This window comes from Ambystoma mexicanum, chromosome 6p (assembly GCF_040938575.1).
Source record: "Ambystoma mexicanum isolate Mex_15411 chromosome 6p, UKY_AmexF1_1, whole genome shotgun sequence".
In the NCBI taxonomy this organism is placed as follows: Eukaryota; Metazoa; Chordata; class Amphibia; order Caudata; family Ambystomatidae; genus Ambystoma; species Ambystoma mexicanum.
Window position 1 is genome coordinate 606,528,856 of NC_090935.1, and position 21,533 is coordinate 606,550,388.

General features: G+C 44.1%; 1 protein-coding gene across 2 annotated transcripts in view; it reads right to left on the bottom strand.

The window, feature by feature from the left end:
- The window catches only part of IQGAP2 (IQ motif containing GTPase activating protein 2), a 1,674,846-nt gene that overhangs the window by 825,470 nt on the left and 827,843 nt on the right, over window positions 1-21,533 (bottom strand). For both annotated transcript variants that reach the window (XM_069627448.1, XM_069627449.1), the window contains one exon: window positions 5,058-5,185. In XM_069627448.1, coding sequence (XP_069483549.1) covers window positions 5,058-5,185 — 128 coding nt within the window. The remainder of the gene's footprint in view (window positions 1-5,057; window positions 5,186-21,533) is intronic.

Consider the following 21,533-nt stretch of genomic DNA (forward strand, 5'->3'; position numbering starts at 1 on the left):
GCACAAACTGTGCAGCCAGCACATAAGGAGAATGACTGCCAATTTCAAATTCTTTGGCCTCAAGATGTCACAAGGTCCGAATTAGGAGACCAGGGGAAAGGCGATACAATTTGTCTTCGGTGGCCAGTTAGGAAAATATTGTATCTCCATCATTTGTACGTGAGCCATGTGGTATGTCAGAAGAAGGAGTCTGACAAAACGGGTGACATTTTACAGAAGGCTTTTATTAAAATAATAAGAAAAAGACCTACCTTTCTGTATACTAAAGGGTTTACCCTGCCTAACAGAACTCTAATTAGGGTGTTCGTCATCCAGGGGGTTTATCCAAAACAAAAAGTCTGCCCTCTATAAAAAAAAAAATGAAAAACCTTTTTCTGACCCTACCACTAATCAAAAAGGATTCAGAAAAGAAAAAGGGACTCAGGGGAATGACTACCTTCTCCAGGCCTGAGCTGGCTCAGCCTTGGTGACTGATCATTTTATAATCTCTTGGAACAGTTCTGATTAGCCCCTGCAGCTCCTCAAAGGAACTTTAAAGAGCTGTACCAAATTCTTCAGTCATTTGGTTTTCCTTTGTTATCGTCATATATATGATGCCTTTATGCCAGAAGAGTCAATATTTGACCATAGTGTTCAGTCATTTGGTTATTAATTCAATTATTGTCTGTTTGCTGACATCACCTAAGATGTCTTGAATACTCCATTTTTCACTTCTAGGGTATTCACATAGGGTCTGCCAACGTGTGTGTGGATTCACAAGGGTGTCTGGGGGAGTCCTGACAGCTAAGCAGAATACCCCCGGTGTTACACATTTCGGCAGTCAAAAAAAAGTTGTAACAAAGTAGCCTTCCTCAGGGCATGTTCGAAGACCCTGTAGAAACATGTATATACGTTTGAGTGTCATACCAGATGATAACCTCAAGTATTAGAGAGCCACTTAATCACCCAAATCAGCTTACCCTAAAAAGGGGAATGGTGCTCCAGTCAATTCTCCCCTCTTGGTGGGTGCTTTCGACAGTGAAACCGGTATTGCACCAGGAATGAAGAAACGGAACAAGGCCCCACAATTATGTTGTGTCTGCAGTACTCCCTGTAGCGGTATAGGGGAAGAGGTCCTTAAATCCAAAGAGTTAGAGAAGCACTCCTGACTTATAAGAACCATACAGAAAATGATGCCACCAAACAGCTGAGATGTGTTATCAAACATGTCACACACACACTTTCCAGTTGAAAAAACTCATCTGTAAATACTGGTCATTGGCAAAGCTCAATTTACCTGGGGAACCAGGACCACGTTTTGCCTTCAAAAGGGCTACAAATCTTTGAGAACATCTGGTCTACTCGCAATTCATTAAAGAGGCACCAAGAACAGGTTTAAGGCTTTCACAATTCCCCGGAGTTTGGCTGTTCCGGCACTGTTCACGGACCACACGCTCCACCGCCCCGAGGTCAAAGCTCTGTCCAAATCCTTCCAAGCTTCAAGTGCTCGGTTGGGGGCATGCAAGGAGGAGACGTGACATAGTGCATCTTGCTCACTGTGCTTAAAGAGGCACAGCTTCACCTCACTGATGAGGACCGACTAGGCCGAAGCACGTGTCTCGGTTTGCTGTTGGTACTCTTGTTCAGAGAAGAAATGCTTAGCATTTCGGTGCTGGACTGCCCTTGCGGGTGGGACAAAGACTGATATGCAAATGAAGATTTCTCCTCTGTGAAAGGTACAGTGAGCTAAAACGTGGTTGTATTCCCTCCCGAGTGGGCACCTTCCCATAGAACAGGTTATTTGGCCATGTTTGTTCTTGGTAGAGGGGCTCCCAGACCTTTTTGTGCAAGCTTCATGTGAGTTGGCCCTTCGCCGGCTCCCGGATTGCTTCTTTGCCAGTTCTGTGTCGTCCCCTGGAATGACGACCACTTTGTCTCGGGGACTTCTCTTCCTCAGGTTTGAGTTTCCCGGGTTGTGCTGGGTGGACTCCAGCTTCTCCCTTTGGCAAGCCCTTCCTCTATTTTTATCCTCTGTTGCTGGATCCTCCCCAGCAGAGGTTCAGAGTCATTCCTTTGTTTCCAAGAGATATTCTTATAGCCTCCTTGGGGCTATCTCTTCACAGTTCTGGCCATCCTCTCTAAAGAAGTGGTTGTTATTGCTATTTCATTCTTATTCTCAGTACTATTGGGTTCCAACCTATTGCCATTCTTCATGTCTTTTTTTTAACTCTTCCTCCTCTTAGTGGTTTCACCTCTTGGTTGAGTAAAAGAAGAGATCTTACAATAGCAAACAGCAGTTTCTTCAGGTTGGATTTCTTGGGTTAGTGAAGGTCTCATAGGAAAGGGGATTAGGGAGTTAATTCACAGAACGGGAGACCCTATTCCCAAGAGGGGAGTCTCCCTGTGAGGTCCCACTTACCGCTACCCCTTGGGGGAATTTTGCACAGCGGGCTCACCTCCCTAGCCTCACAGGGAAAGGCTCTCCCTCTGGGGAGAAGTGACGAGATCCTGTGAATCGTTACAGCCTGCTTTCTTGAATAAAAGAAGTCACATCCCGTCAATAGCATAGTCCCCCTTTCTGCTATCCATGAACTGTTTATGGCCTCTTGTGTTCCAAGTGATAAAAGTTAAGTGTCAGCCTGGGTCTCTTGGCTACGTGGATTGAAGTGTACGGGGAAGCCAACCCCAATTAGTATTTGCTTCGGTTCTTTGAAGATTAACTAAATCAGCCCCCTCATATATTACTTTCCTTCCATGTTCATCACAATTTTCCCATGTTGATGTACAGAATCGGCAGACATATCACCACCTTCTTGTTTAGAAGAATCATGCCATTTTCAAGAAGTGTGATGTAAATTGCAAAATATAAACAATATGCGAAGATTTACAATTAACACGTGAGCTATATGTTTATGGCCAGCGTCCAACATCAGGACCCAATCATTATCATCAAATGTTAGGATTTCAGATTGCTACATCATTATCAGTCTCCTTGTTGCGTTATACTGTGCAAATTGTATGCCTTCCGGAAAGACTTAGTGCTCATGACAGAGGGAAGTAGTGGCTTAGCAGTGGTAGTATAATGGACGCATTCTAACCTTCACCACTTGCTATGGACCAGGAACGCACCACCCTCCTAAAATTCCCCTGAATGCTGGAAGCCGGGACCGCAGACTCCAGTACACTTTAGAGTGCACTTTGTGTCCAAAGTGTCCTGTAGTCTGCGGGCCCGGCTTCCGGCATACAGGGGAATTTTAAGAGGGTGGTACGTATTAGCATTTGCCGTCACAGGTAGGTAGAGCGAGTGCAAATTCCAATCCAGCCAATCCTCATGTGGTAGGGCGATGAGAGGATGACAGGAAAACAAAGCTGCTGACTGCAGTACACTTTGCAGACCTTGCACAGTGCAGGTGGTGGTGCAGACAAATGCACTCCTTGTGAGGTAAACGTGTTTCTTTCAACAGGATGAGCAGTCCTTGCAAAGTGATTTCCCTACTCTGAGATCCCCAGCCAGACCCACTCTTCCCATCAGCCATGAAGTGTGAAGGCAGGGCTAGAAAGGAAAATAAGAAGGAAAAAAACAACTTTTGGGGGGCGGCTCAGGAGTAGTAGGGCAGAAGACACCCCTGTCGAATGAAGTATGCCGAAGTTCCAATTTCTTCAGAAAAGGCACAAACAAAGCTGAAAACCACGGAACTATCCCTGAGAACTCGCACTCAAACGATGTAGTGAAAGAAATCTAGCGTGGGTGGAGCTTCACGCTTTCTCCCTCATTGACCCACGGATGAAAGGGACCAAGATAACGCGGTTGATAGGCTACAATTTAAGTCTTTCGTACACCTGTTTAAAATGTAGGCAGCGAAAAAGGCAAGGATATGTCCATCCGTAGTATTTCTGAGTTCAAAGGCATCACACCGGTAGTCACTCCGATTAAAACCCTTTAGTGCTTTTCATTTATTTATTCCTTCTGTGGTCACCACCTGCCAACCTTTGCTGACCAAAGTTAGCCTGTTTCTTTTAGGCTCAGGCCCCCAATCTGAACTGTCCACAATCGCCCGCTTGCTCAGTGCAGTTGGCAAAGGTTATCAGGTCAGTCCACCTTACTGTGGCCTCCCCCGCGCGCTCTCACCGGTGATGACAGGAGAGCAGAAACGGCGGTTACAACCAGGAAAGCATCAAGAACACATGTAGGATGTCGAGCTGCAATGGGGGCCTGCACCACCTGACTCTGCACACAGCCCCTTGTTCACTGAGCTACTTTCTAACCTGTAAACTGATGAAGGGGACTGGAATGAAATTCTACATCAGAAACAGCTAAATGCGGGAAAATCGTGTAGAGATCTGCAGTTGATCTTAACAGGAATACAATGGAGAAAAGGCATCCAATTCCCACCCGTTGATAACAATCCCAGTGAATGGAACAGTCCTATGAGGCGTCATGATAACATTTGTTTTTGACAGTGCAAGGGCATTCTAAGGCTGTGGAAGCAATATTTTACTTTCCATATTCATCAAATGTGCCGATCCGGCCGGCTACAGATCTGAAAGGTGTAGAGTTCTTGCTTTGCTGGGGGCTGGGAGCAGGCTGGTCAGGCGATAGACAGCCTGGGAAACCAGGTCAGTGAGCCCATCCCAGGCTGTGCTCTCACTCCAGGAATCCCATACCAGATGCTACAGAGAAGCCAGGGGGCAGCTACACGACATTAACGTTTGAAACTCTGTCCTATTAGGGAGATGAAACATCAAGTCAGTGGGCACATATTAAAGATGAGCTACTCGAGCCTTTATGTTCCTTAGCAGAGAGCCCCTTTTCTAGTCTGTAACCCTCTTAAATCTTTCAGCCTAAGAGTGGGAAGCCCACCAATTTGGCTAGCATCAGCAATCCCGATTTGACTCTTATAAAAAACAGTTTTTTGATTGAAAACCATAAAATCTGTAACATACTGAGCGCTTAGCCTGCTCTCTTTGCAGGTTTAGGAACATTGCGTACTACAATGCAATAGGGTGCACGCGAGAACACAGCAGGCATGAATTGACTGGCAGGGATTGGCTGCTTGAGAATGAGCAACATTACTCACGTTCTTGTTCCTCGAATGCTTCACTGTTTACAATGTCAACACAATTCTGGACATCATTCCAGTTTAGATAGCCAGGAACCTGAGAGGGGTTCTCCGCCGCCTTGACACACAGCAGCGTGGATGCATATCTGTTGGAAAAATGGAAAGCATTCGTAAAGGCATTAGCATGATGGCTGCATCGCATTCTACGCAGAAACCACAAGCCGCGCAGCATCACAGGGTCAGTACATTACAGGCATGCTATGCAGCAAGAATGCAGGATGTCTGGCGTCATCCCAGCGAAAGGGAGGCACTTTCTAAAAGGATTACTGCTCTTATGAACCCCAGCGTTCATCGCACTTAGAACACACTGGAACGACCCGGAACAAGAGATTTATATCTGGACAAATTAGAAAGAGCCCAAAACCCGTGTGCTTGGAATAAACGTCACAGAGGGAAGCACTGACAATGAAAACAGTGACACAGCACACGGTAAAAAAAAGTATTGGGGTTCGTGCACCATTCATTTACAAAGCTTTGTAGCATCCCAATGGGAAAGGGCAGCCTAGAAGGTCATTTACAGTTCTTGGAGCATAACGAGTTTATGTAAATGTGCTGCAACTGGGACATTTTACCACAATAGAGGGGATGGAATTAGTCATGCATTGTTTAGAGTGGTACTTAAACTGGGCATGTGCGATGCACCATCTAGTCACCATTACAAAAGAACTGCTCAAACGTACTGTCACCAAACAAACCGGGTAGGAACTTTAGATGCATTTTCAAAAAGCCCAACTAGCCCCAGGCGGCAGATTGCCAGAGGAGCAGCATTTTATTGCAGTTTATTTTTAATTTACTGGTTGTCATTCTTTAAATATAAAGCCAATTTAGCAGTCATTCCACTCTGACAATTGAGGTTTTTGAAGGCCAAACTTGTAAATATGCTTGATATTTAAAAAGCTTTATTGTTAGAGGGACTTTTGTTTGAAAAAAATGTAAAAAAGGAAACGCGTACAAAACACAGCGTGCTAGAGGTATTTAGTGATTCAGTCATACAACTCTCTCAGACATATATGACGGATATAAAACTCTTTGTCTGTTTTGCATTTTGGGAAGATAAGAATGACCAAATTGGTTTTATTGGTGCCACTGCCCATTATCTTTGCAGTTCCTTCTAATCAATACACACATACACTGTTAAGCAATCACTTTTATATTCAAATAAAACAACATGCATTTTTTTCAAACTGTTGCAAAAATGAGGGTTTTCCCTTCTGAGTCTCAGGAGTGGGTGAATTCACGTTTACCCCTACCTGGACGATTGGTTAATCAGGGCATGTTCTCCAGAACAAGCCCAGGAACATCTAAGCAAGAGTCGGCACTGAGTCTTGAGTGTCTTGGAGGCATTGTGCTTTTCGTTTTTCTGTTGCTTTGGAGTCCTTCCTTTAGCACCTTGTCAGCCAGGAGGCGGAGCTATACTCTTTAAAAACCCAGTGCAACCGCCGAGCGGCGCGGAATCAGCACTGAGTCTTGAGTGTCTTTGGTGCCTTTGGTCCTTTATTTCCGCTGACCACGCTGGTGTGATTTTTTATTTTTTGGTTGTTTTTCCCACCTGCTTTTTAAGCAAGTGCAGGTCCTTTAACTATTCTGATGGAAAATAATGAAGCAATGGACCCACCTCAGAACCGATCAGGCCTTCGCCGAGGAGGAGGTATTTCTTCCAAACCCGCGATAAGAAGGAAAACTTCGGCACATACAATAGGAGCCGATAAAAAGGATTCAGTTGACATAACAACAGATTCAAATACTGCGGATTTATCAAATGCTTTTCAAATGCATTCATTAGTAGGCGGTAGCACCGTGACTTGTATGCAACAGTGTATGCAGGAGTGTTGTAAGCATGGCGAGTTTGGCGAGTCTGGTGAGATTGATGAGCGCTGCGCCTTTGGCGAGCATGAGCAGCTTGAGAACGGGAATGAGAATGGTGAGAACGGTGAGAACGGTGCTGATTTGGTCAATAATTCCATCAACAAAGGTGATAATGATTGCTTTATTACTGAAGCTGAAACCGAAATTGAAAGTGAAACTTTTAAAACAACTAAAACAAACAAATCTCCATACCCCACTGGTATTGTGCCTGTACCTAGCGCTCCCACTAAATATGGAGTCCAAGAATGTAAATATTATTAGTGTTCCGAGTTTCCAATTGATGGTAATACAGAAACTAAAAAAATGGTACCAGCAGAGATCTTTCCTCAATTGCAAGTTTTAGCTGCAAAAATTGTGCAATGTACAAATGGAGATAACAAACTGAATACTCTGCCTTAATCTGGAGAATCAATGTGTGTTGAGTGGACCCAAGTCGGATTTGGACTTGGAACAGATCACACGACTGAAAAAATTCCATTACAAATAAGTCATGATGAACAACCCCAATTTGGCAATTGCAACATATTGGATCAGCAACCGCTTACCAAAAATCATGGTATATCAAACTGAAAGAAGGGACTCTATTAGTGTGGCAGATAAACTTTTGAAAGATCTATTGAATTTCGATTTCAACAACCGGACTAACCACAAACAAAAGAGTCTATCCACATTAAATAAAGGAGGCGTTCTGACACGGCAGTTACCTCATGACGATGCATATACTGAACATTTTGAAATAAGAAAGAATTTCTCGGTAGACCTTGACACAACTATAATATCTTGCAGTCCCGCACGCAAAAGAAAAAGTGGCAGAAATAGTCTTTCGGGCGAAATAGCTTGTTCTCAAACAAGAACTCCAAATCAGTCATATACGCTTCATTCACCAATAAGATTCACAGTGACCGAAAACAAAAATCAAACGCATAGCAAAGGTCTAAGCGAAATTTCAGCTTCCGCAAATGAAAAAAAAAATATTTCATCTACATCATCTTCTCCTTGTACTTCTGATTCTGATGATTCGTCTTTAATGGAAAGACCTTTTCCTAAAATAAGACGTGGGTATGGGAAAAAGAAAACGTCCTATTCACAAAAAGAAAAGGGCATATCTGGAATAAATATACCGGACATCCAAACAATGGTTATGTCCTCCATGAACATTGTACTTTCTCCGTACCTCAAATTATATGAACAAATGGATGGAAACATTAAAGACCTAACTACGCTAATATCCTTGCTAAACACTAAAGTTGCTAACATGGAAGTCGAACAACAAAGAAGTCAGGACAACCAAAAACAAGATAAGACTCAAAATGCCAACTTTCTGAAATTAATCTTAGACACCAATCACAACTCACATGAGGATAAAAAATGTATAGCAGAAGTTGTTCGAGAAGCGCTGAAGCTTTTTAATAAACCACACTTACCTGCCTCAAATGATGGTAAAAATAGGAGCCCTAATTTAGACAACTGCAAAGTTACCATTATGGAGAAATATCATCTGCCAACAGTGCAACAGAATTTTGAGTGCGGAACTATTGAACAGGTATCCAAAAAGAAAGACTGCACATTCCTGGAAAAGGATAAAGAAATTCTAACAGTACTTGCAGAAAAGGATATAGGAAAAATATGGCAAGGGTGCCTTCCTCTGTCAGAGGAATCCTTTACTGCACCCAGGGCTGAGCGCGAGATTTTAGTGGATGGTCTATTCAGTTTGATCAGGTAGAAATTTTATCAGACATCAAAAAACTTTCTAACTCTCAAGCACCTGGTCCAGATGGCATAACAAATGCCATGCTCAAATCTGATCCAGAAGCCTGTGCTTATTTCTGTAAGGTACTGTTTGATAGAATCGCCATGGAAGGTATCACCCCTGTGTCGTGGAAAAAAGCCATTGCTGTCCCAATATTTAAAAAGGGCAATTGATCATACCCTATGGATTAAAGGCCTATTGCCTTGATAGATGTAATAGGTAACATTTATGCAACACAACTTCAGCATAAATTGATGGAATGGTTAGTTTTAACCAATCATATTGATGCCAGACAAAGTGGATTTGTGAAGGGCTTTGGCTTCTGCCTAAACTTAATACTTATCAATTTAATAAAAATGGACATGATTATGAAAAAAACGAAAGTGTACCTTGCATTTGTTGACCTGTCTCATGCTTTTGATGGCATAGACAGAGAAATCCTTTGGACAAAATTAAAATGCTGGAATTGTCCAAACAGTCTTTTACATGCCATCAAGGATTTGCATACCGATACTAAGATCTATATTCGGTTGTATGCAAGTGGAACGCTATCGGAACCCATTCGTACTCATTATGGAGTCAAACAAGGGTGTCCTCTAACGGCCATAATATTCAATGCCTTCATCTCTGATATCGGTGAAGCACTTGGAAAAGCAAAATGATTTGACCCGAAAATAATGGACTCTGCTTTAAATGGGATCCTTTATGCAGATGACTTAGTCCTAATGTACCTTACACCCATTGGATTACAAAGGAAACTGCACGTGCTGGAACAATATATCCAAACTAATGGTCTACAGATAAATCCAAGTAAGTCTGTCATTTTAACATTACAAAATTTGACTAAAGGTACATCTAAGAAATTCAACTGGTGCCTTGACGGCGAACCACTACAACAGGTAAAACAGGTAAAATACCTGGGCATGTGGCTAAACTCCAACATAAATGATCATACTTGGGTTGAGAAAACAAAATCAAAATGTCGTCAATTAAGTGCCTAAGCTATGGCCTTAGATACAAAATATGGCAAGTTTTCATTGGTTCCGACTTTAAAATTTTACAAACAAAAAGCGGTGCCTGCTATAGTGTATGGCGCTGAAACTGCCTTTGGATGCCCTGCAAGTCTGTGGGATAACCTTGAAAATATCTTTTGGGGCAGAATTATGAAAGTTGGTAGAGGATTGCCGGCAGTTGTAATAAGGGGTGGACAGTCATAATGTCGAAAAAAAATGTCGACAGACAAAAATGTCGACAAAAAAATGTCAAAAAAAAAAATGTCGACTTTCGTTTTTTTTAATTATATATTTATTTTAGGGGTTCGGGAGTTAAAAAAAAGGGAAAAATTAAAAAAAAAATTAAAAAAGGGGGGTTGGGGGGGATCCCCCCCATTTAAAAAAAAATGCATTGAAAAAAAAAGTCGACATTTTTTTTTTCGACATTTTTTTTTCGACATTTTGACTGTCGACATTTTTGTTGTCGACATTATGACTATAAACCGTAATAAGGTATGAATTGGGACTGAGCTCAATAAATGCAAAAGTTATATGGAACACTTTGTCAATTTTTCGCAAGATAATCTTGCCAAATGGTGCACCGCTAATGAAAATTCTACACAAATTGGTTGCCAAACAATCAAAACAGTTTTTTCGGCCTGGATAAATCAATGTCACCAAATACTAATGGATATAAATAGTGATGTAATCACTCTGATGGGAAATCCAGATGCTGTAAAAAAACATTGTGGGAAATTGATTGGATCAGCACCTGCACAAATAGAGCCAAATATTTGCTCTTGAAGGACGTTCCTTCAGAAGGGAAAGCCTACAATTCAACCTACAAATATCTTGAAAAATGTCCGGACAAACAAAAGAGAACTTTGCTTATGAAATTCAGACTAAATCAATTTAAGACAAAAGTAGTAATTAGACGATGGAGCAAATATGAGAAGCTGAACCCAAAATGCAGATTCTGTGACCATTTTGAAGAGAATATTAAACATCTGGTTTTAACTTGTGAAGCTTTCTCCACGAGAAGAATGACACTGTTTAGCACAATTGTAGCAAATAAACCTCTTCATACCATGGAAGAATGGTGGGTGGAATGTTTTACAGAGATAAATAATAAACTAACATACGCCCTGACATTTCTCCTTAAAAACATTGAAGATGAACTAGCCAAATCGCACGAAAAATGGACCTCAATATTGGCTTGCGATTAATGATGCACTTTGCCCCCAATTCAGTGTTCATTTCTTCTCATTACTTTTTATTTTAATTGTTTATATATTTTTATTCTGTGATATCCTCTGCTTCTCTTTGCTTTATTTGTTAATTGTGATTTCTTTTTTATGAATAATTAAATGTGATGTTATTTTTTTCTTTAAAGGTTTGTTTAAACCAATAAAAAGAAATAAATTCAAATAAAAAAAACCTCTAAGCAAGACCTGCCACTTCCTACACAGACTGGGCTTCTTTCTGAATCTCAAGAAGTCAAATATGATACCATCACAAAAACTCCAATTTATCGGAGCAGTTCTGGATACTTTCTCGGGCAAAGCCTCGCCTCCCGAAGAGAGCACTCACCACATTCTGCACATGGTAAAGGTCCAGAATGCCCAGCATCTACCGTCCTTTGATTTTCTAAGGTTGCTCGGTCTTATGGCATCCTGCATTTTTCTGGTGTCAGAGGCCAGATTGAGGATGAGATCCCTACAGTGGGCCATCAGGCCTCCATGATCCCAGTTTTCAGGGGCGATGTCAGATCTTTTGCAAGGCCCGACCAGAGAGGCCCAAGATCTGCGATGGTGGGCTTGCAAAGAAAATCTCCTCAAGGGAAAATCTTTTTGGCAACCATGGCCGGAGATAACAGTAGTGACGGACACCTTACTCACGGGGTGGGAAGCCCACACCAACAAACTGACAATCAGTGGTCGTTGGTCTCCATCATAGTCCAAACTACACATCAACCGGTTGGAGCTAAGGGCAATCAACTAGCACTGAAAGCCTTTCTGCCCTCTGTACGGGGAAAGAATGTCCTGATAATGACAGACAACACAGTGGCCATGTACTATCTCAATAAGAGAGGAGGAGTAGGGTCACTATCACTGTGCAGAGAGGCAATGCACCTCTGGTTCTGGGCAATTCAAGAAGGAATCTCTCTAACAGCAATTCACCTAGCCGGAGAGCAGAACACGGCGGTGGACGCTCTGAGCAGGCACAGCACAGTATCCCACGAATGGGAACTAGCTCAGGAAGTCCTTCAAGAGATCTTCGCCCTTTTGGGAACCCCACAAGTGGATCTGTTTGCAACCGGTGCCAACCGGAAGTGCGAACTGTACTGGTCATGGGAATTTCCCCTAGGAGGAGCTCTAGGAGACGCATTTGTGGTAGTCTGGGAATTTTCACTCCTGTACGCGTTTCCTCCAGTCCCCGTGATTCCTCAAGTAATCAGGATGTTAAGAAAGTTCAGGAAATCCATGATCCTAATTGCCCCAGATTGGGCCAGAAGAACGTGGTACCCGGACCTTCTGGACATGTCCATCTGCCCTCCAATAAGTCTTCCACAAAGAGAGGACCTTCTCTCGTGAGAGGAAGGTCGGGTTCTCCATCCAGAGGTCAAGACACTCAGCCTTCATGATTGGTTTCTGAGAGACTGAGATACAAGGATTGGGACAGTCCGGATAACCTAATGGAGATTTTGCTTTCGGCCTGGAGGCCAGCAACTAAATCTCTGTGCCGGTGACGCTGAATCAAATTCAGTAACTGGTGCAGAGATAGGAATGTGGACGCTTTTCAATGTAATATTCCTACAATATTGTATTTTCTTTTACATTTGGCCAATTTGGGGCTCCAAATTGGCACGATAAAGGGTTACTTGGCAGCGCTATCCATTTTTAAGCGCTCTTCAGATTAGACCCTAGGAGAGCTCTTAGTTTCTATAGATCGAGACTAAATTACGTCAGCGTGACCAGCTTTTTGTGGGATATACTGGCCATAAATTAGGGCTGGCAGAGCTATAACTGAATGTTATAGATTGGCTGGGAAAGATCCTCCAGATGGGCTGATAGCTCATTCAACCAGGGTCATGGCGACTTCAACAGCTCTTCAGAGAGGTGTCCCTATACAAAAGATATTTGTGCAGCAGCCACCTGGTCATCCATGCACACGTTTGTAAAGCACTTGACTCAACTTCCTCACAGGGAGGTCTCTTTGCAAAATCAGTACTTCATTCTGTACATGATTAATATTCATGGTACTCCCTAAACTGCTTTGGGAGCGTATCTAAGATGAGGAATATGTGAGAGGACACAATCTACTCGAAGAACAAGTTACTTACCAACTCAAACGTTCTTTCGATTGGATGTTCCTCCCACGTATTCCTCATTGACCCTCCCAGCCTACCCCACAGTACAGTTTACGTGTTTTACACTCAAAGTTCCTTTAGAGCTTTTGGTCAAGGATACATGCCTTATCTACACATTATTGACTACAATATATGAAAAAATAGAACTGAGCCCAACGGGCACGGCTCAAGCCATTTATACTACAGATGACAGACGCTCGACGGATACCGCCAAGGGACATTAACGCTGCCGACTCGAGCAGAGCGCCCTCTGCTGGAAAAAAAAGAAAACATTTTCCGAAGCATCAAAGCTGATGGTAAGGATATATCTAAGATGAAGAATACGTGGGAGGAACATCCAATCGAAAGAACATTACAGTTGGTAAGTAACTTGTTCTTCAATGGTGCATGCTGCAGCCATTACCACGTGTTTATTATGATTAGGTTCCTGTATTAAGAACACCACTCCAATACAATGTTGTTTAGATGAGTACATTCTTTAATAGATTAAGTAGTTCACGATTAAGTAGTTCACGATAGATCTCCCAATCACCCCTGAGATCTTGTTACCAACATTATAAACACAACCAGTTGTAGGGACTTTTCATCAAAATGTATTTCACATGTGATTTCATCAATGATGTCATCAATGAAATTTGTGATGTCATCTTTGATGTCCTGGGTGTTTGCCTTAGCAGTGTACATGGTGGCGTGAGTTATGGTTGCTTAGCTTACCATAACTGGTGAATTTCTGATGTTTTACTTGTAACCATGATGTCCCTTTAACAACGTTTTTTCATTGACTTTCATAGATTTTTGCCAGTGCATTCTATTTTCCTACCACTTACTAATATCATACTTACCCCAATATAGCAACATGTTTGTCCAATTTACAAAGTTTCACCTTAAAACTCTGTCATGTCCCACCATCTAGCATCATTCTTAACACTTCTGTGCAATTTTTGCAACTTTTACCACTGTTTTTGCATCCGTCGACATCCGCGAAAATCTGACGTCATCGCAGTCCTTCCAGACAGTGCCACATGACCATGCGTGCGTGCCATGTTGATGTGTCTGTGAAAGCGTCCGCACTATGCGATCCAGTCCGTGCTTCAGAACTGACTTTTCTACTGAACTAGGAACTTTCAAGCTCAAAATATACCCTTGCACAGCTCCTACACCTATTCTTACTCATTAGTCATTAACAATCTAGTACAAAGCACATACTGGGAGGAATATTAGCAAAACTGCCATTTATCTTAAAAATGGCACCAGCTATTCCCATCCCTGCTCCCCAAGAGCCAGCAGCACCACCATCTGAAAGACCTACACAACAGAAAAAGTGCAGTAGTTCTAAAGAAAATGAAGAGGACCAAGAAGATGAGTTAGAGGAAGTGCCTACCTCTAGCACTCAGGGAACATCATGGGTGGGGCAGTTATTTACCACTGTTGGGAATGTACCAAAGGCTAAAGCTACCTAAGTGAAATGCAATGAGTGCAACTTTGTAATCATTCGCGGACTACCTGGACAGTACTCCTATGGGACCAACTCCATGCGCTGCCACACCAAATCCAACCACTGCAATGCTCTCAGAAAAGTTGTTCCTTTCTTAGCAAGTAGTAGGCTGACTTCCTCCACCCCATCTTCCTCAACCAATACTGTAACCACCCAGGCTACTTCTGTGGGACACAAAATCCCACCAGCTACCTTGCAAGCAATAAAAGAGGCTGTTGATCCATATCTTTCGACAACAGCAGTCCTCTGCATTTACTGCAACACACCACTCTGCAGGGGGGAGCAATTTCGAAGTGCTTTTGAAGCTGCAATCAAAGAGCATGAGAAACACTGCCCCCTACCTTAGAAGTAACACATGCGCAACATCTTCCCCTGTCCACCTGCCCCTCCATATTAGTGCCTCTTCCCTCATTTCCCTCCCCACCTTACGTTCTAACCTCTCCTGCGAAAATGGAAATCCTTTTCCAAGATGGCCACCATGTAAAGGGAAGGCGGGTCTTGACATCAGCCACAAACCCGGGCGTCCTCAGCCACAAGTGGAGCTTAATCACTGTAGCATTGTCAATGGACCTGTTCATACAGTTTGCCATGATCAGTCCTGACGGCAGCATCTGCCGTGCTGCCTTCTTGCCGTCAGAGGCCAAGGACTGGAAAACCAGCTCCCATCTCTCCCTCTGGAACGTACTCAGCCACATTGGCCACCTTTGTCCAAAGGCCGAAGGAGAACTTTGCCATGGCGCAAGAGGCATTCACGGCCTGCAGTGAAAGGCTGTCTGACGCAAACACCTGTTTGCCCTATGTGTCGAACCTCTCACTCTCCCTGCCCGGTGGAAGCACTGGGAAGGTAGAAGTCCTCAGGTGAGTTGTCACGATCTGAACCACTAAGCTTTCAAGTGAAGCATGGGAGGAAACAAAAGCCGGCCCTCACAGAGTGGAATGGTGTTCCCTCGCCTGATCCCTGTCCACAGCCAGAGCAGAGGGAGGTTCCTACCACAAGTTAAACACAGGGGCTTCCACTGCTACATTAAAGGGCAGGAGCGTCTTTTTGGGGGGGGATATCGTCCAGAATATAGCAAAGTTTGTACCAAACCTGGGACCTGGATGTAGCAGATAGCCCCAGATTTACTGGCCACCTTAGCCATCAAACTCTGGAAGGCGGCTTGAGGCTTTCCTGGTGTGGGAGCTGACAAAATATTGAACTACGGGAAGGTGTCCTGGCCACTGCCACCCTGCAGGTCCTCACCTTCCCCGTAGAATTCTTCCAGGAAATCGCTTACCTCCAAAGAACCCATATGTTCCAGCCTAAAGGGGACTGTGTTCCCCTCCTTGTAATAGGTGTGTTCCTAGGGAGTGAGACATATTTCTGTAGAGCCACAGTATCCACTATGCTGGTAGGCGCCAGTGCCAAGACCACCGCTCCCGAAGGTGGGGTCTGTCGGTGTGGAGAAACCTCTGTCTGTCTGGTTCAGGCCCGAGCCATTCAGCATGCAGGAGTGGTCCCCATAGGGTATCCTGCCAGTCGCAACAGATGCAGTGGGAATCTGCAGTGCTGTAGCTGAAGCAGACTACGCCATCGCCTGCACCACAGGCGCAGAGGCCAGAGTCTATGGTGCCTTGGAAAAGATGTCCAACATCTTCAGGCATGAGTTTTCCCATTCCCCTGGAGAGGAAGATTGGGTTGGAAAATATACCGGTGCCAAACACTCAGGGGACTCCCTAGAACGGTGGCTCTTCAAAGAGGAAGACAAATGTGATGACTCACTCAAAGCGGGACCTCTTCCAATGCTGCTGCTTCTTTTGCTTTTCCTTGCGTTGAGCCGCCTGTTCCTCAGGGTGCTGTCTCAATGCTGTGCAACCTCAACACGAGACTGGAGAGCCTCACCCTTCGCTTGGGTAGAAATGTGAAGATCTTCGCCGCCCTTTCCCAGAGGCCCCTCGGCTGTATGGACTGCCATGACCCGCACTCTTTGGTGTCATGGTCCTTGCCCAAGGAGTATAAACAAATCTGGTGCAGATCCGAGACCGACATCTGCCGGTTGCATTCCACACACAGCTTGAACCCTGAGGCCTTCGATGTAGTAGGCATGGCATTGTCTGAGAAAACATAGAAGCTCAACGAGTGTGTTCCCCAATAGTGAACAGAGTGCACAGAAAAATTGAACTGAGATCACCGGTGGGGGCGCTGCTATGAATACTGACCCCGATGTCATGTCAGGCACAGGGTACGTAGAGCCGTTGGGTGGGGCAAACGTTTCCAGAGAACAACTGTGCTGGGATAGGGATATCATAGATAAGGAAACTCTTGGAGGAAAGAATCCATTAGAAAGTGCCTGTACCCAAGGTGATGGGGCAAACCTCAAGAATCCCCAGAAAAAGAAATACAAGACAAATATGCATTTCAACATAGTAAGGAACCTCAATAAAACAACATAAGTCCATGAAGGTGGGGACATTGGGACTTAATTTGCATATGAGAAATTGGTTTTGCAAAATGCAGAACATCTTTCCTCACAGAAAGACACATTATATCTACAGCTATTTACCCAAATAGCAGTCCCTTTCATTCCTTGTCATGGGGGTATACAGAATCAGTACAATGGACGCTCTAGAGTCTAGACCAATAAAAAAAAAGAAAAACAGTGGAACTGGATGGACCACAGCTGGCCCACAACACTGGGGGTCTCTCCAAACAGCCCTTTAGGATGAGTAGCAGCACCCTCGAGATAGATGGGGATGGAGATTCGTACTCTTGCATCAAATAATAATGACTACTCAATAGTTTGGCAAAGGGAGTATGTTTAATGACAAGTACAGAAAACAGGGAGTTCAATGGACATCAGCAACCGCTCAATCTTCCTTCTCGCTTAAACTCCAATTCATTTCAGAAAAACAACATTTATACCAAAAACTCGTCATCATTGACGTGTAATCTTAAAAACCTAACATGCAACTTGATTGGTTATAGGAAGGTAACTTTAACATAGATACTATAGCTGTTTATGATAACGGGGAGAGGGGATTGGATAATAATGTCAGGTGGGCCAACTAAGCCCTTCCTTCAAACTGGCCACTATAACGTCACTAAAAGTGTGACGTCCCATTGGCTCTACTCTCTATCGGACCCTAGATTACATGGTCCACTATGATTGGGTTGGCATTGAGCCCACACATACTTTTCCACTAGGGCTTAGCAGCATGCAGAATTATTAGCCAGGTGCAGGGAGTAAGTCTACACCCCAGCTTCCCTCCAATTTATGTTACAACCATTCATCACCTCAGTGGCCGTGTATCAATTACTGCCTTGTAGTTTGCCCTTGAGTCTGCTTCTTGGTCTGAGAAAGTTAAGGAGTATGGGTACGACAAGGCTCCATGCGTAGGTGTGAAAGTCTCATCCCCATCGCCCTGCTTTGCCATGTGACTAGCACCCATGAAATAGGCCTCTTCTTTATGCAGTTTCGTGTATTTGATTTACTTCTGTTAGTCGTTTACCATCTGCGGCTTATCTCGACCTTGCTGAACAGGAGACTCTTGTTATTTTTTTCTTTAACTGTAGGCATTGCTAGCCTATTGCAGCCTTATACGACCTTGGCTTCTTTGCATGGTTACCTTCAGGTGGGTTTGCTGCAGCTCTCTCCTCTTGAGACCTTTACCAACCTCTATTCAATTCTGCTCATGTGCGTAGTGGATTTTCACTCATCTATAAAGTGCTTTTGAGGTAGATAGGTATAGTTGGCGCTTGCCGCAATCTATTTTACTACTAAGCATAAGCAAGCTTCACGATTTCTTCGCTTCTTGCAGTTTCCTGCGTATGTACACTTTTAACTGGCTTAATGGCTTCATTGTGCATATGGCATACGTTTCTTCATCTTGAAATCAACTGTTTCACCTTAGGCTCAAGATGTCACTTATCCATGGTATTTTGTCTCTTTATCAGCATTCTTAGGTAATTAATATTCTATATGCGCGTCAGTCTGATTTCTCATGATGTCACCAGTCGTCTTCTCTTAGTAGCTTCTTGGTGTCTTCGGGTATTCCATACTGACAAACGTCCTTTTGTCATGTCTGTAGATATGGATTTCTCAGTGGGTACCTTACTGTCCAGTTTTGCTTAGGTGTGGGTTCTTCAATAGGTGCTGTTATTCCAATAGGCAGTGGGCAGAGCCCAACTGCGGCTCTCTGCTGGTTTATCTGTTCTTCCTACGTCACATATTTTGGCGTGAATGTTCCTGGCACTTCGAAGGGGATGGCTGGAGTGTGGATGACACCTGGCACTTCCTCTTCGGTGTCTTTGAAAAACTACATCCCAGGCGGCTGCAGACTTGCCAGGGGCAAAATAAGATCCTTTTTGTGGGCACAGGAGGGCAGTGGCCAGCTTACTGTTGTCTCCAGAGATATGTTTAGCTTAGTTCCCTTACTGTATTGTGCCTTTGCCAGCCTCACACAAACCCTGCTCTTGGTCCCCTCCATGTGGCCAGGCAGTAGGCGGTTCTTTGATAGCCGTCACTCTGCAACTCACTTTGACACAGCTGCAGGGGAGAGATCGGGCTCACAAGCAGAAGCACTCCTTTCCATTACAGCACAGGGAGGGATCCTGTGTAGACATTTCCCAGCCAGTTGGCTGCTGGCTCAAAACCACCCACAGAAGCAGAGAACCAAGTAAATGAGTCTACTCTGAGGAATGATAGCATCTTCTATACTGGGGGAAATTCTCAAGTAGAATAAAGACAGCTGAGATCTACACAATCACACTGTATCCCCCCTGAATAGATTGTGTCACAAAAAAAAATATAAGAGGGTTACAGAGATCACTAATACCCGAAAAGAGGCAGTTGGAAAGGGAATGTTAAGGCACCCTGGCTGTAGGGTCCAATTTTCCTCAGGAAAGAGATGCTAATCCCCAGGAAATGCTGAGGTTCGGTGTGTGTACCCAATTAAATCTGATCCCGGTCAATTGGGTTTGATAACTGGCAAGAACCAGTTTGCTGAAATGATGGCCGAAACCAAATGTTTTGAGCGTACCCACTATATAATTCCCATTCACTCTGTCGAACGCCTTGTGGGCGTCTAAGGTAATGGTACCCAGATCCACCCCTTCTCTAGAATTGTATTTCATCAGGTCCAGGACCCTTATGACATTGTCCTGGGTGCAACGATCTGTAGTAAACACAGTTTGGTCTGCATGGATTATCTCCAGGAGTATCCCCATCAGTCTACGTGCCGGAATTTTAGAATATGGCTTGCATCATTATTGATTAAGGTGATCGGCCGGTAAGAGTCGATGTATGTCAGGTCTTCATTCCGTTTAGGCAGCAGTGTCACAGTTAATGCCCCCATGGAGAGGGTAACACTGTCCAAAGTGGTGAATGTGTTAAATAGGGTAATCGTGTGGGGAACCAAGAGGGAAAAAACTTTGAATAGAAAGGTGCTGTGAACCCGTCAGGTCCAGGTGCCTTATTTTTCAGTGTTTTGATGACCCATTCAACCTCAGAAGGTTCAATAGGACCCTCTGTGGATGCAGAAGTGTGGGATGGCAACCGCTGGATGTGGGCATTTGCCAGATAATGGGCTTGACCCTTGCTAGACAGGTCTTCCCCCTAAGAACATAAAGGCAAAATAGGTTTGGATGATACATGAGTTAACTTCCTCATTCCAGCACAGTGTGTCCCATAAGTCCTGCTAGGCTAAAATATTGTTACGAGTCCGAAGTTTAAGTTTGTAAACCAAGAAATGGTTGGCCTTGTTACCATGAGCATAGTAGTATTGCTTGGTTCCAAGTATCGCCTGCACTGACCTATATACTAAGTGCACCTCCAATTTATTACGTCTGATATGCAACTGATGGAGGGCCTTCAGAGAGCCCACTTGCTTGTGCTCGGCCTTCGCTTGTCATACTGCTTTTTCCAACTGTGTACGGATCAACTTGCATTCCCTCGTAAAGGCTGCTTTGTAGCTAATGAGCTTACAACTGCCTTCATGGCACCCCACATTGTGGTCATTGAGTGATCCGAGTTGCGATTCTTTTCCCAGAAACAGTTAGATATGACTTCTCCGATTTCCCAGCATAATACTGGGTTCCTCAGTAGTGGGTCGTATAGCTTCCAGGGGTGCTAGGAAGCCCTCTTGACACCTGGGAAGAGAGTGGTAGGGAACAACATTAGGTCAATTCTAGAGAACCCCCTGTGCATGTGTGAATAGTGTGAAATCTCTCTCCTCCCCTCCCCATTGAGTAACTTCCAGGTGTCGTCCACCCCCAATTTGCGCAATAGGCTCGCAAAGGAGATGGTGTTTTTATAATCCGGCCAGGTTGGCTTCAAAGATTTATCAATCTCCAGGCTGGGAACCACATTAAAGTCACCACCTAGCACTAGTTCTCCCTCTGCGAATTACATTGCTTAGAGCATAAACGCCTCAAGAAACCTGTTCTCCCCACTATTATGCGCATAGAGGGAAATTAAAGTAAATTTGTGATCAAACAGGAGGCCCTTGACACATACAAGTCTACCCAGCGGATCCCGCAGGACCTTAGTAGTAGTGAAAGGTACCTTATCAGCTATCAGTATGGAGATCCCCTGCTTTTTCTCGCCACTAGAGGCAAAGTATTGCCAAGGAAAGGACTTGTGTGTCAACCGAGTTTCGTCTGCATAGAGCAAGTGGGTCTCCTGCAAAAACACTACTGAGCAAGACCAAGCCACCAGCTTGCTGAGCTCCGACTTCCTTTAACAGGAAAGTTCAGGACCTGAACATCATTCCAGGAGCACAGGCTAAACCCCCCCCTACCCCACCTCGCAACGTCCAGGGAGTAAGTCAAGATGTGGGCCGCTAAGCCCTGATATTTCACACAGCCACAGAATGTCCTCAAGCGCCCCTCGTATACGCCATTAGCCCCTGGCCACTCTTCAAATTTCCACTTAGGTTACCGCATTCACAGTCAATTTTCCCCAACAATAAAAAAATTCCCAAC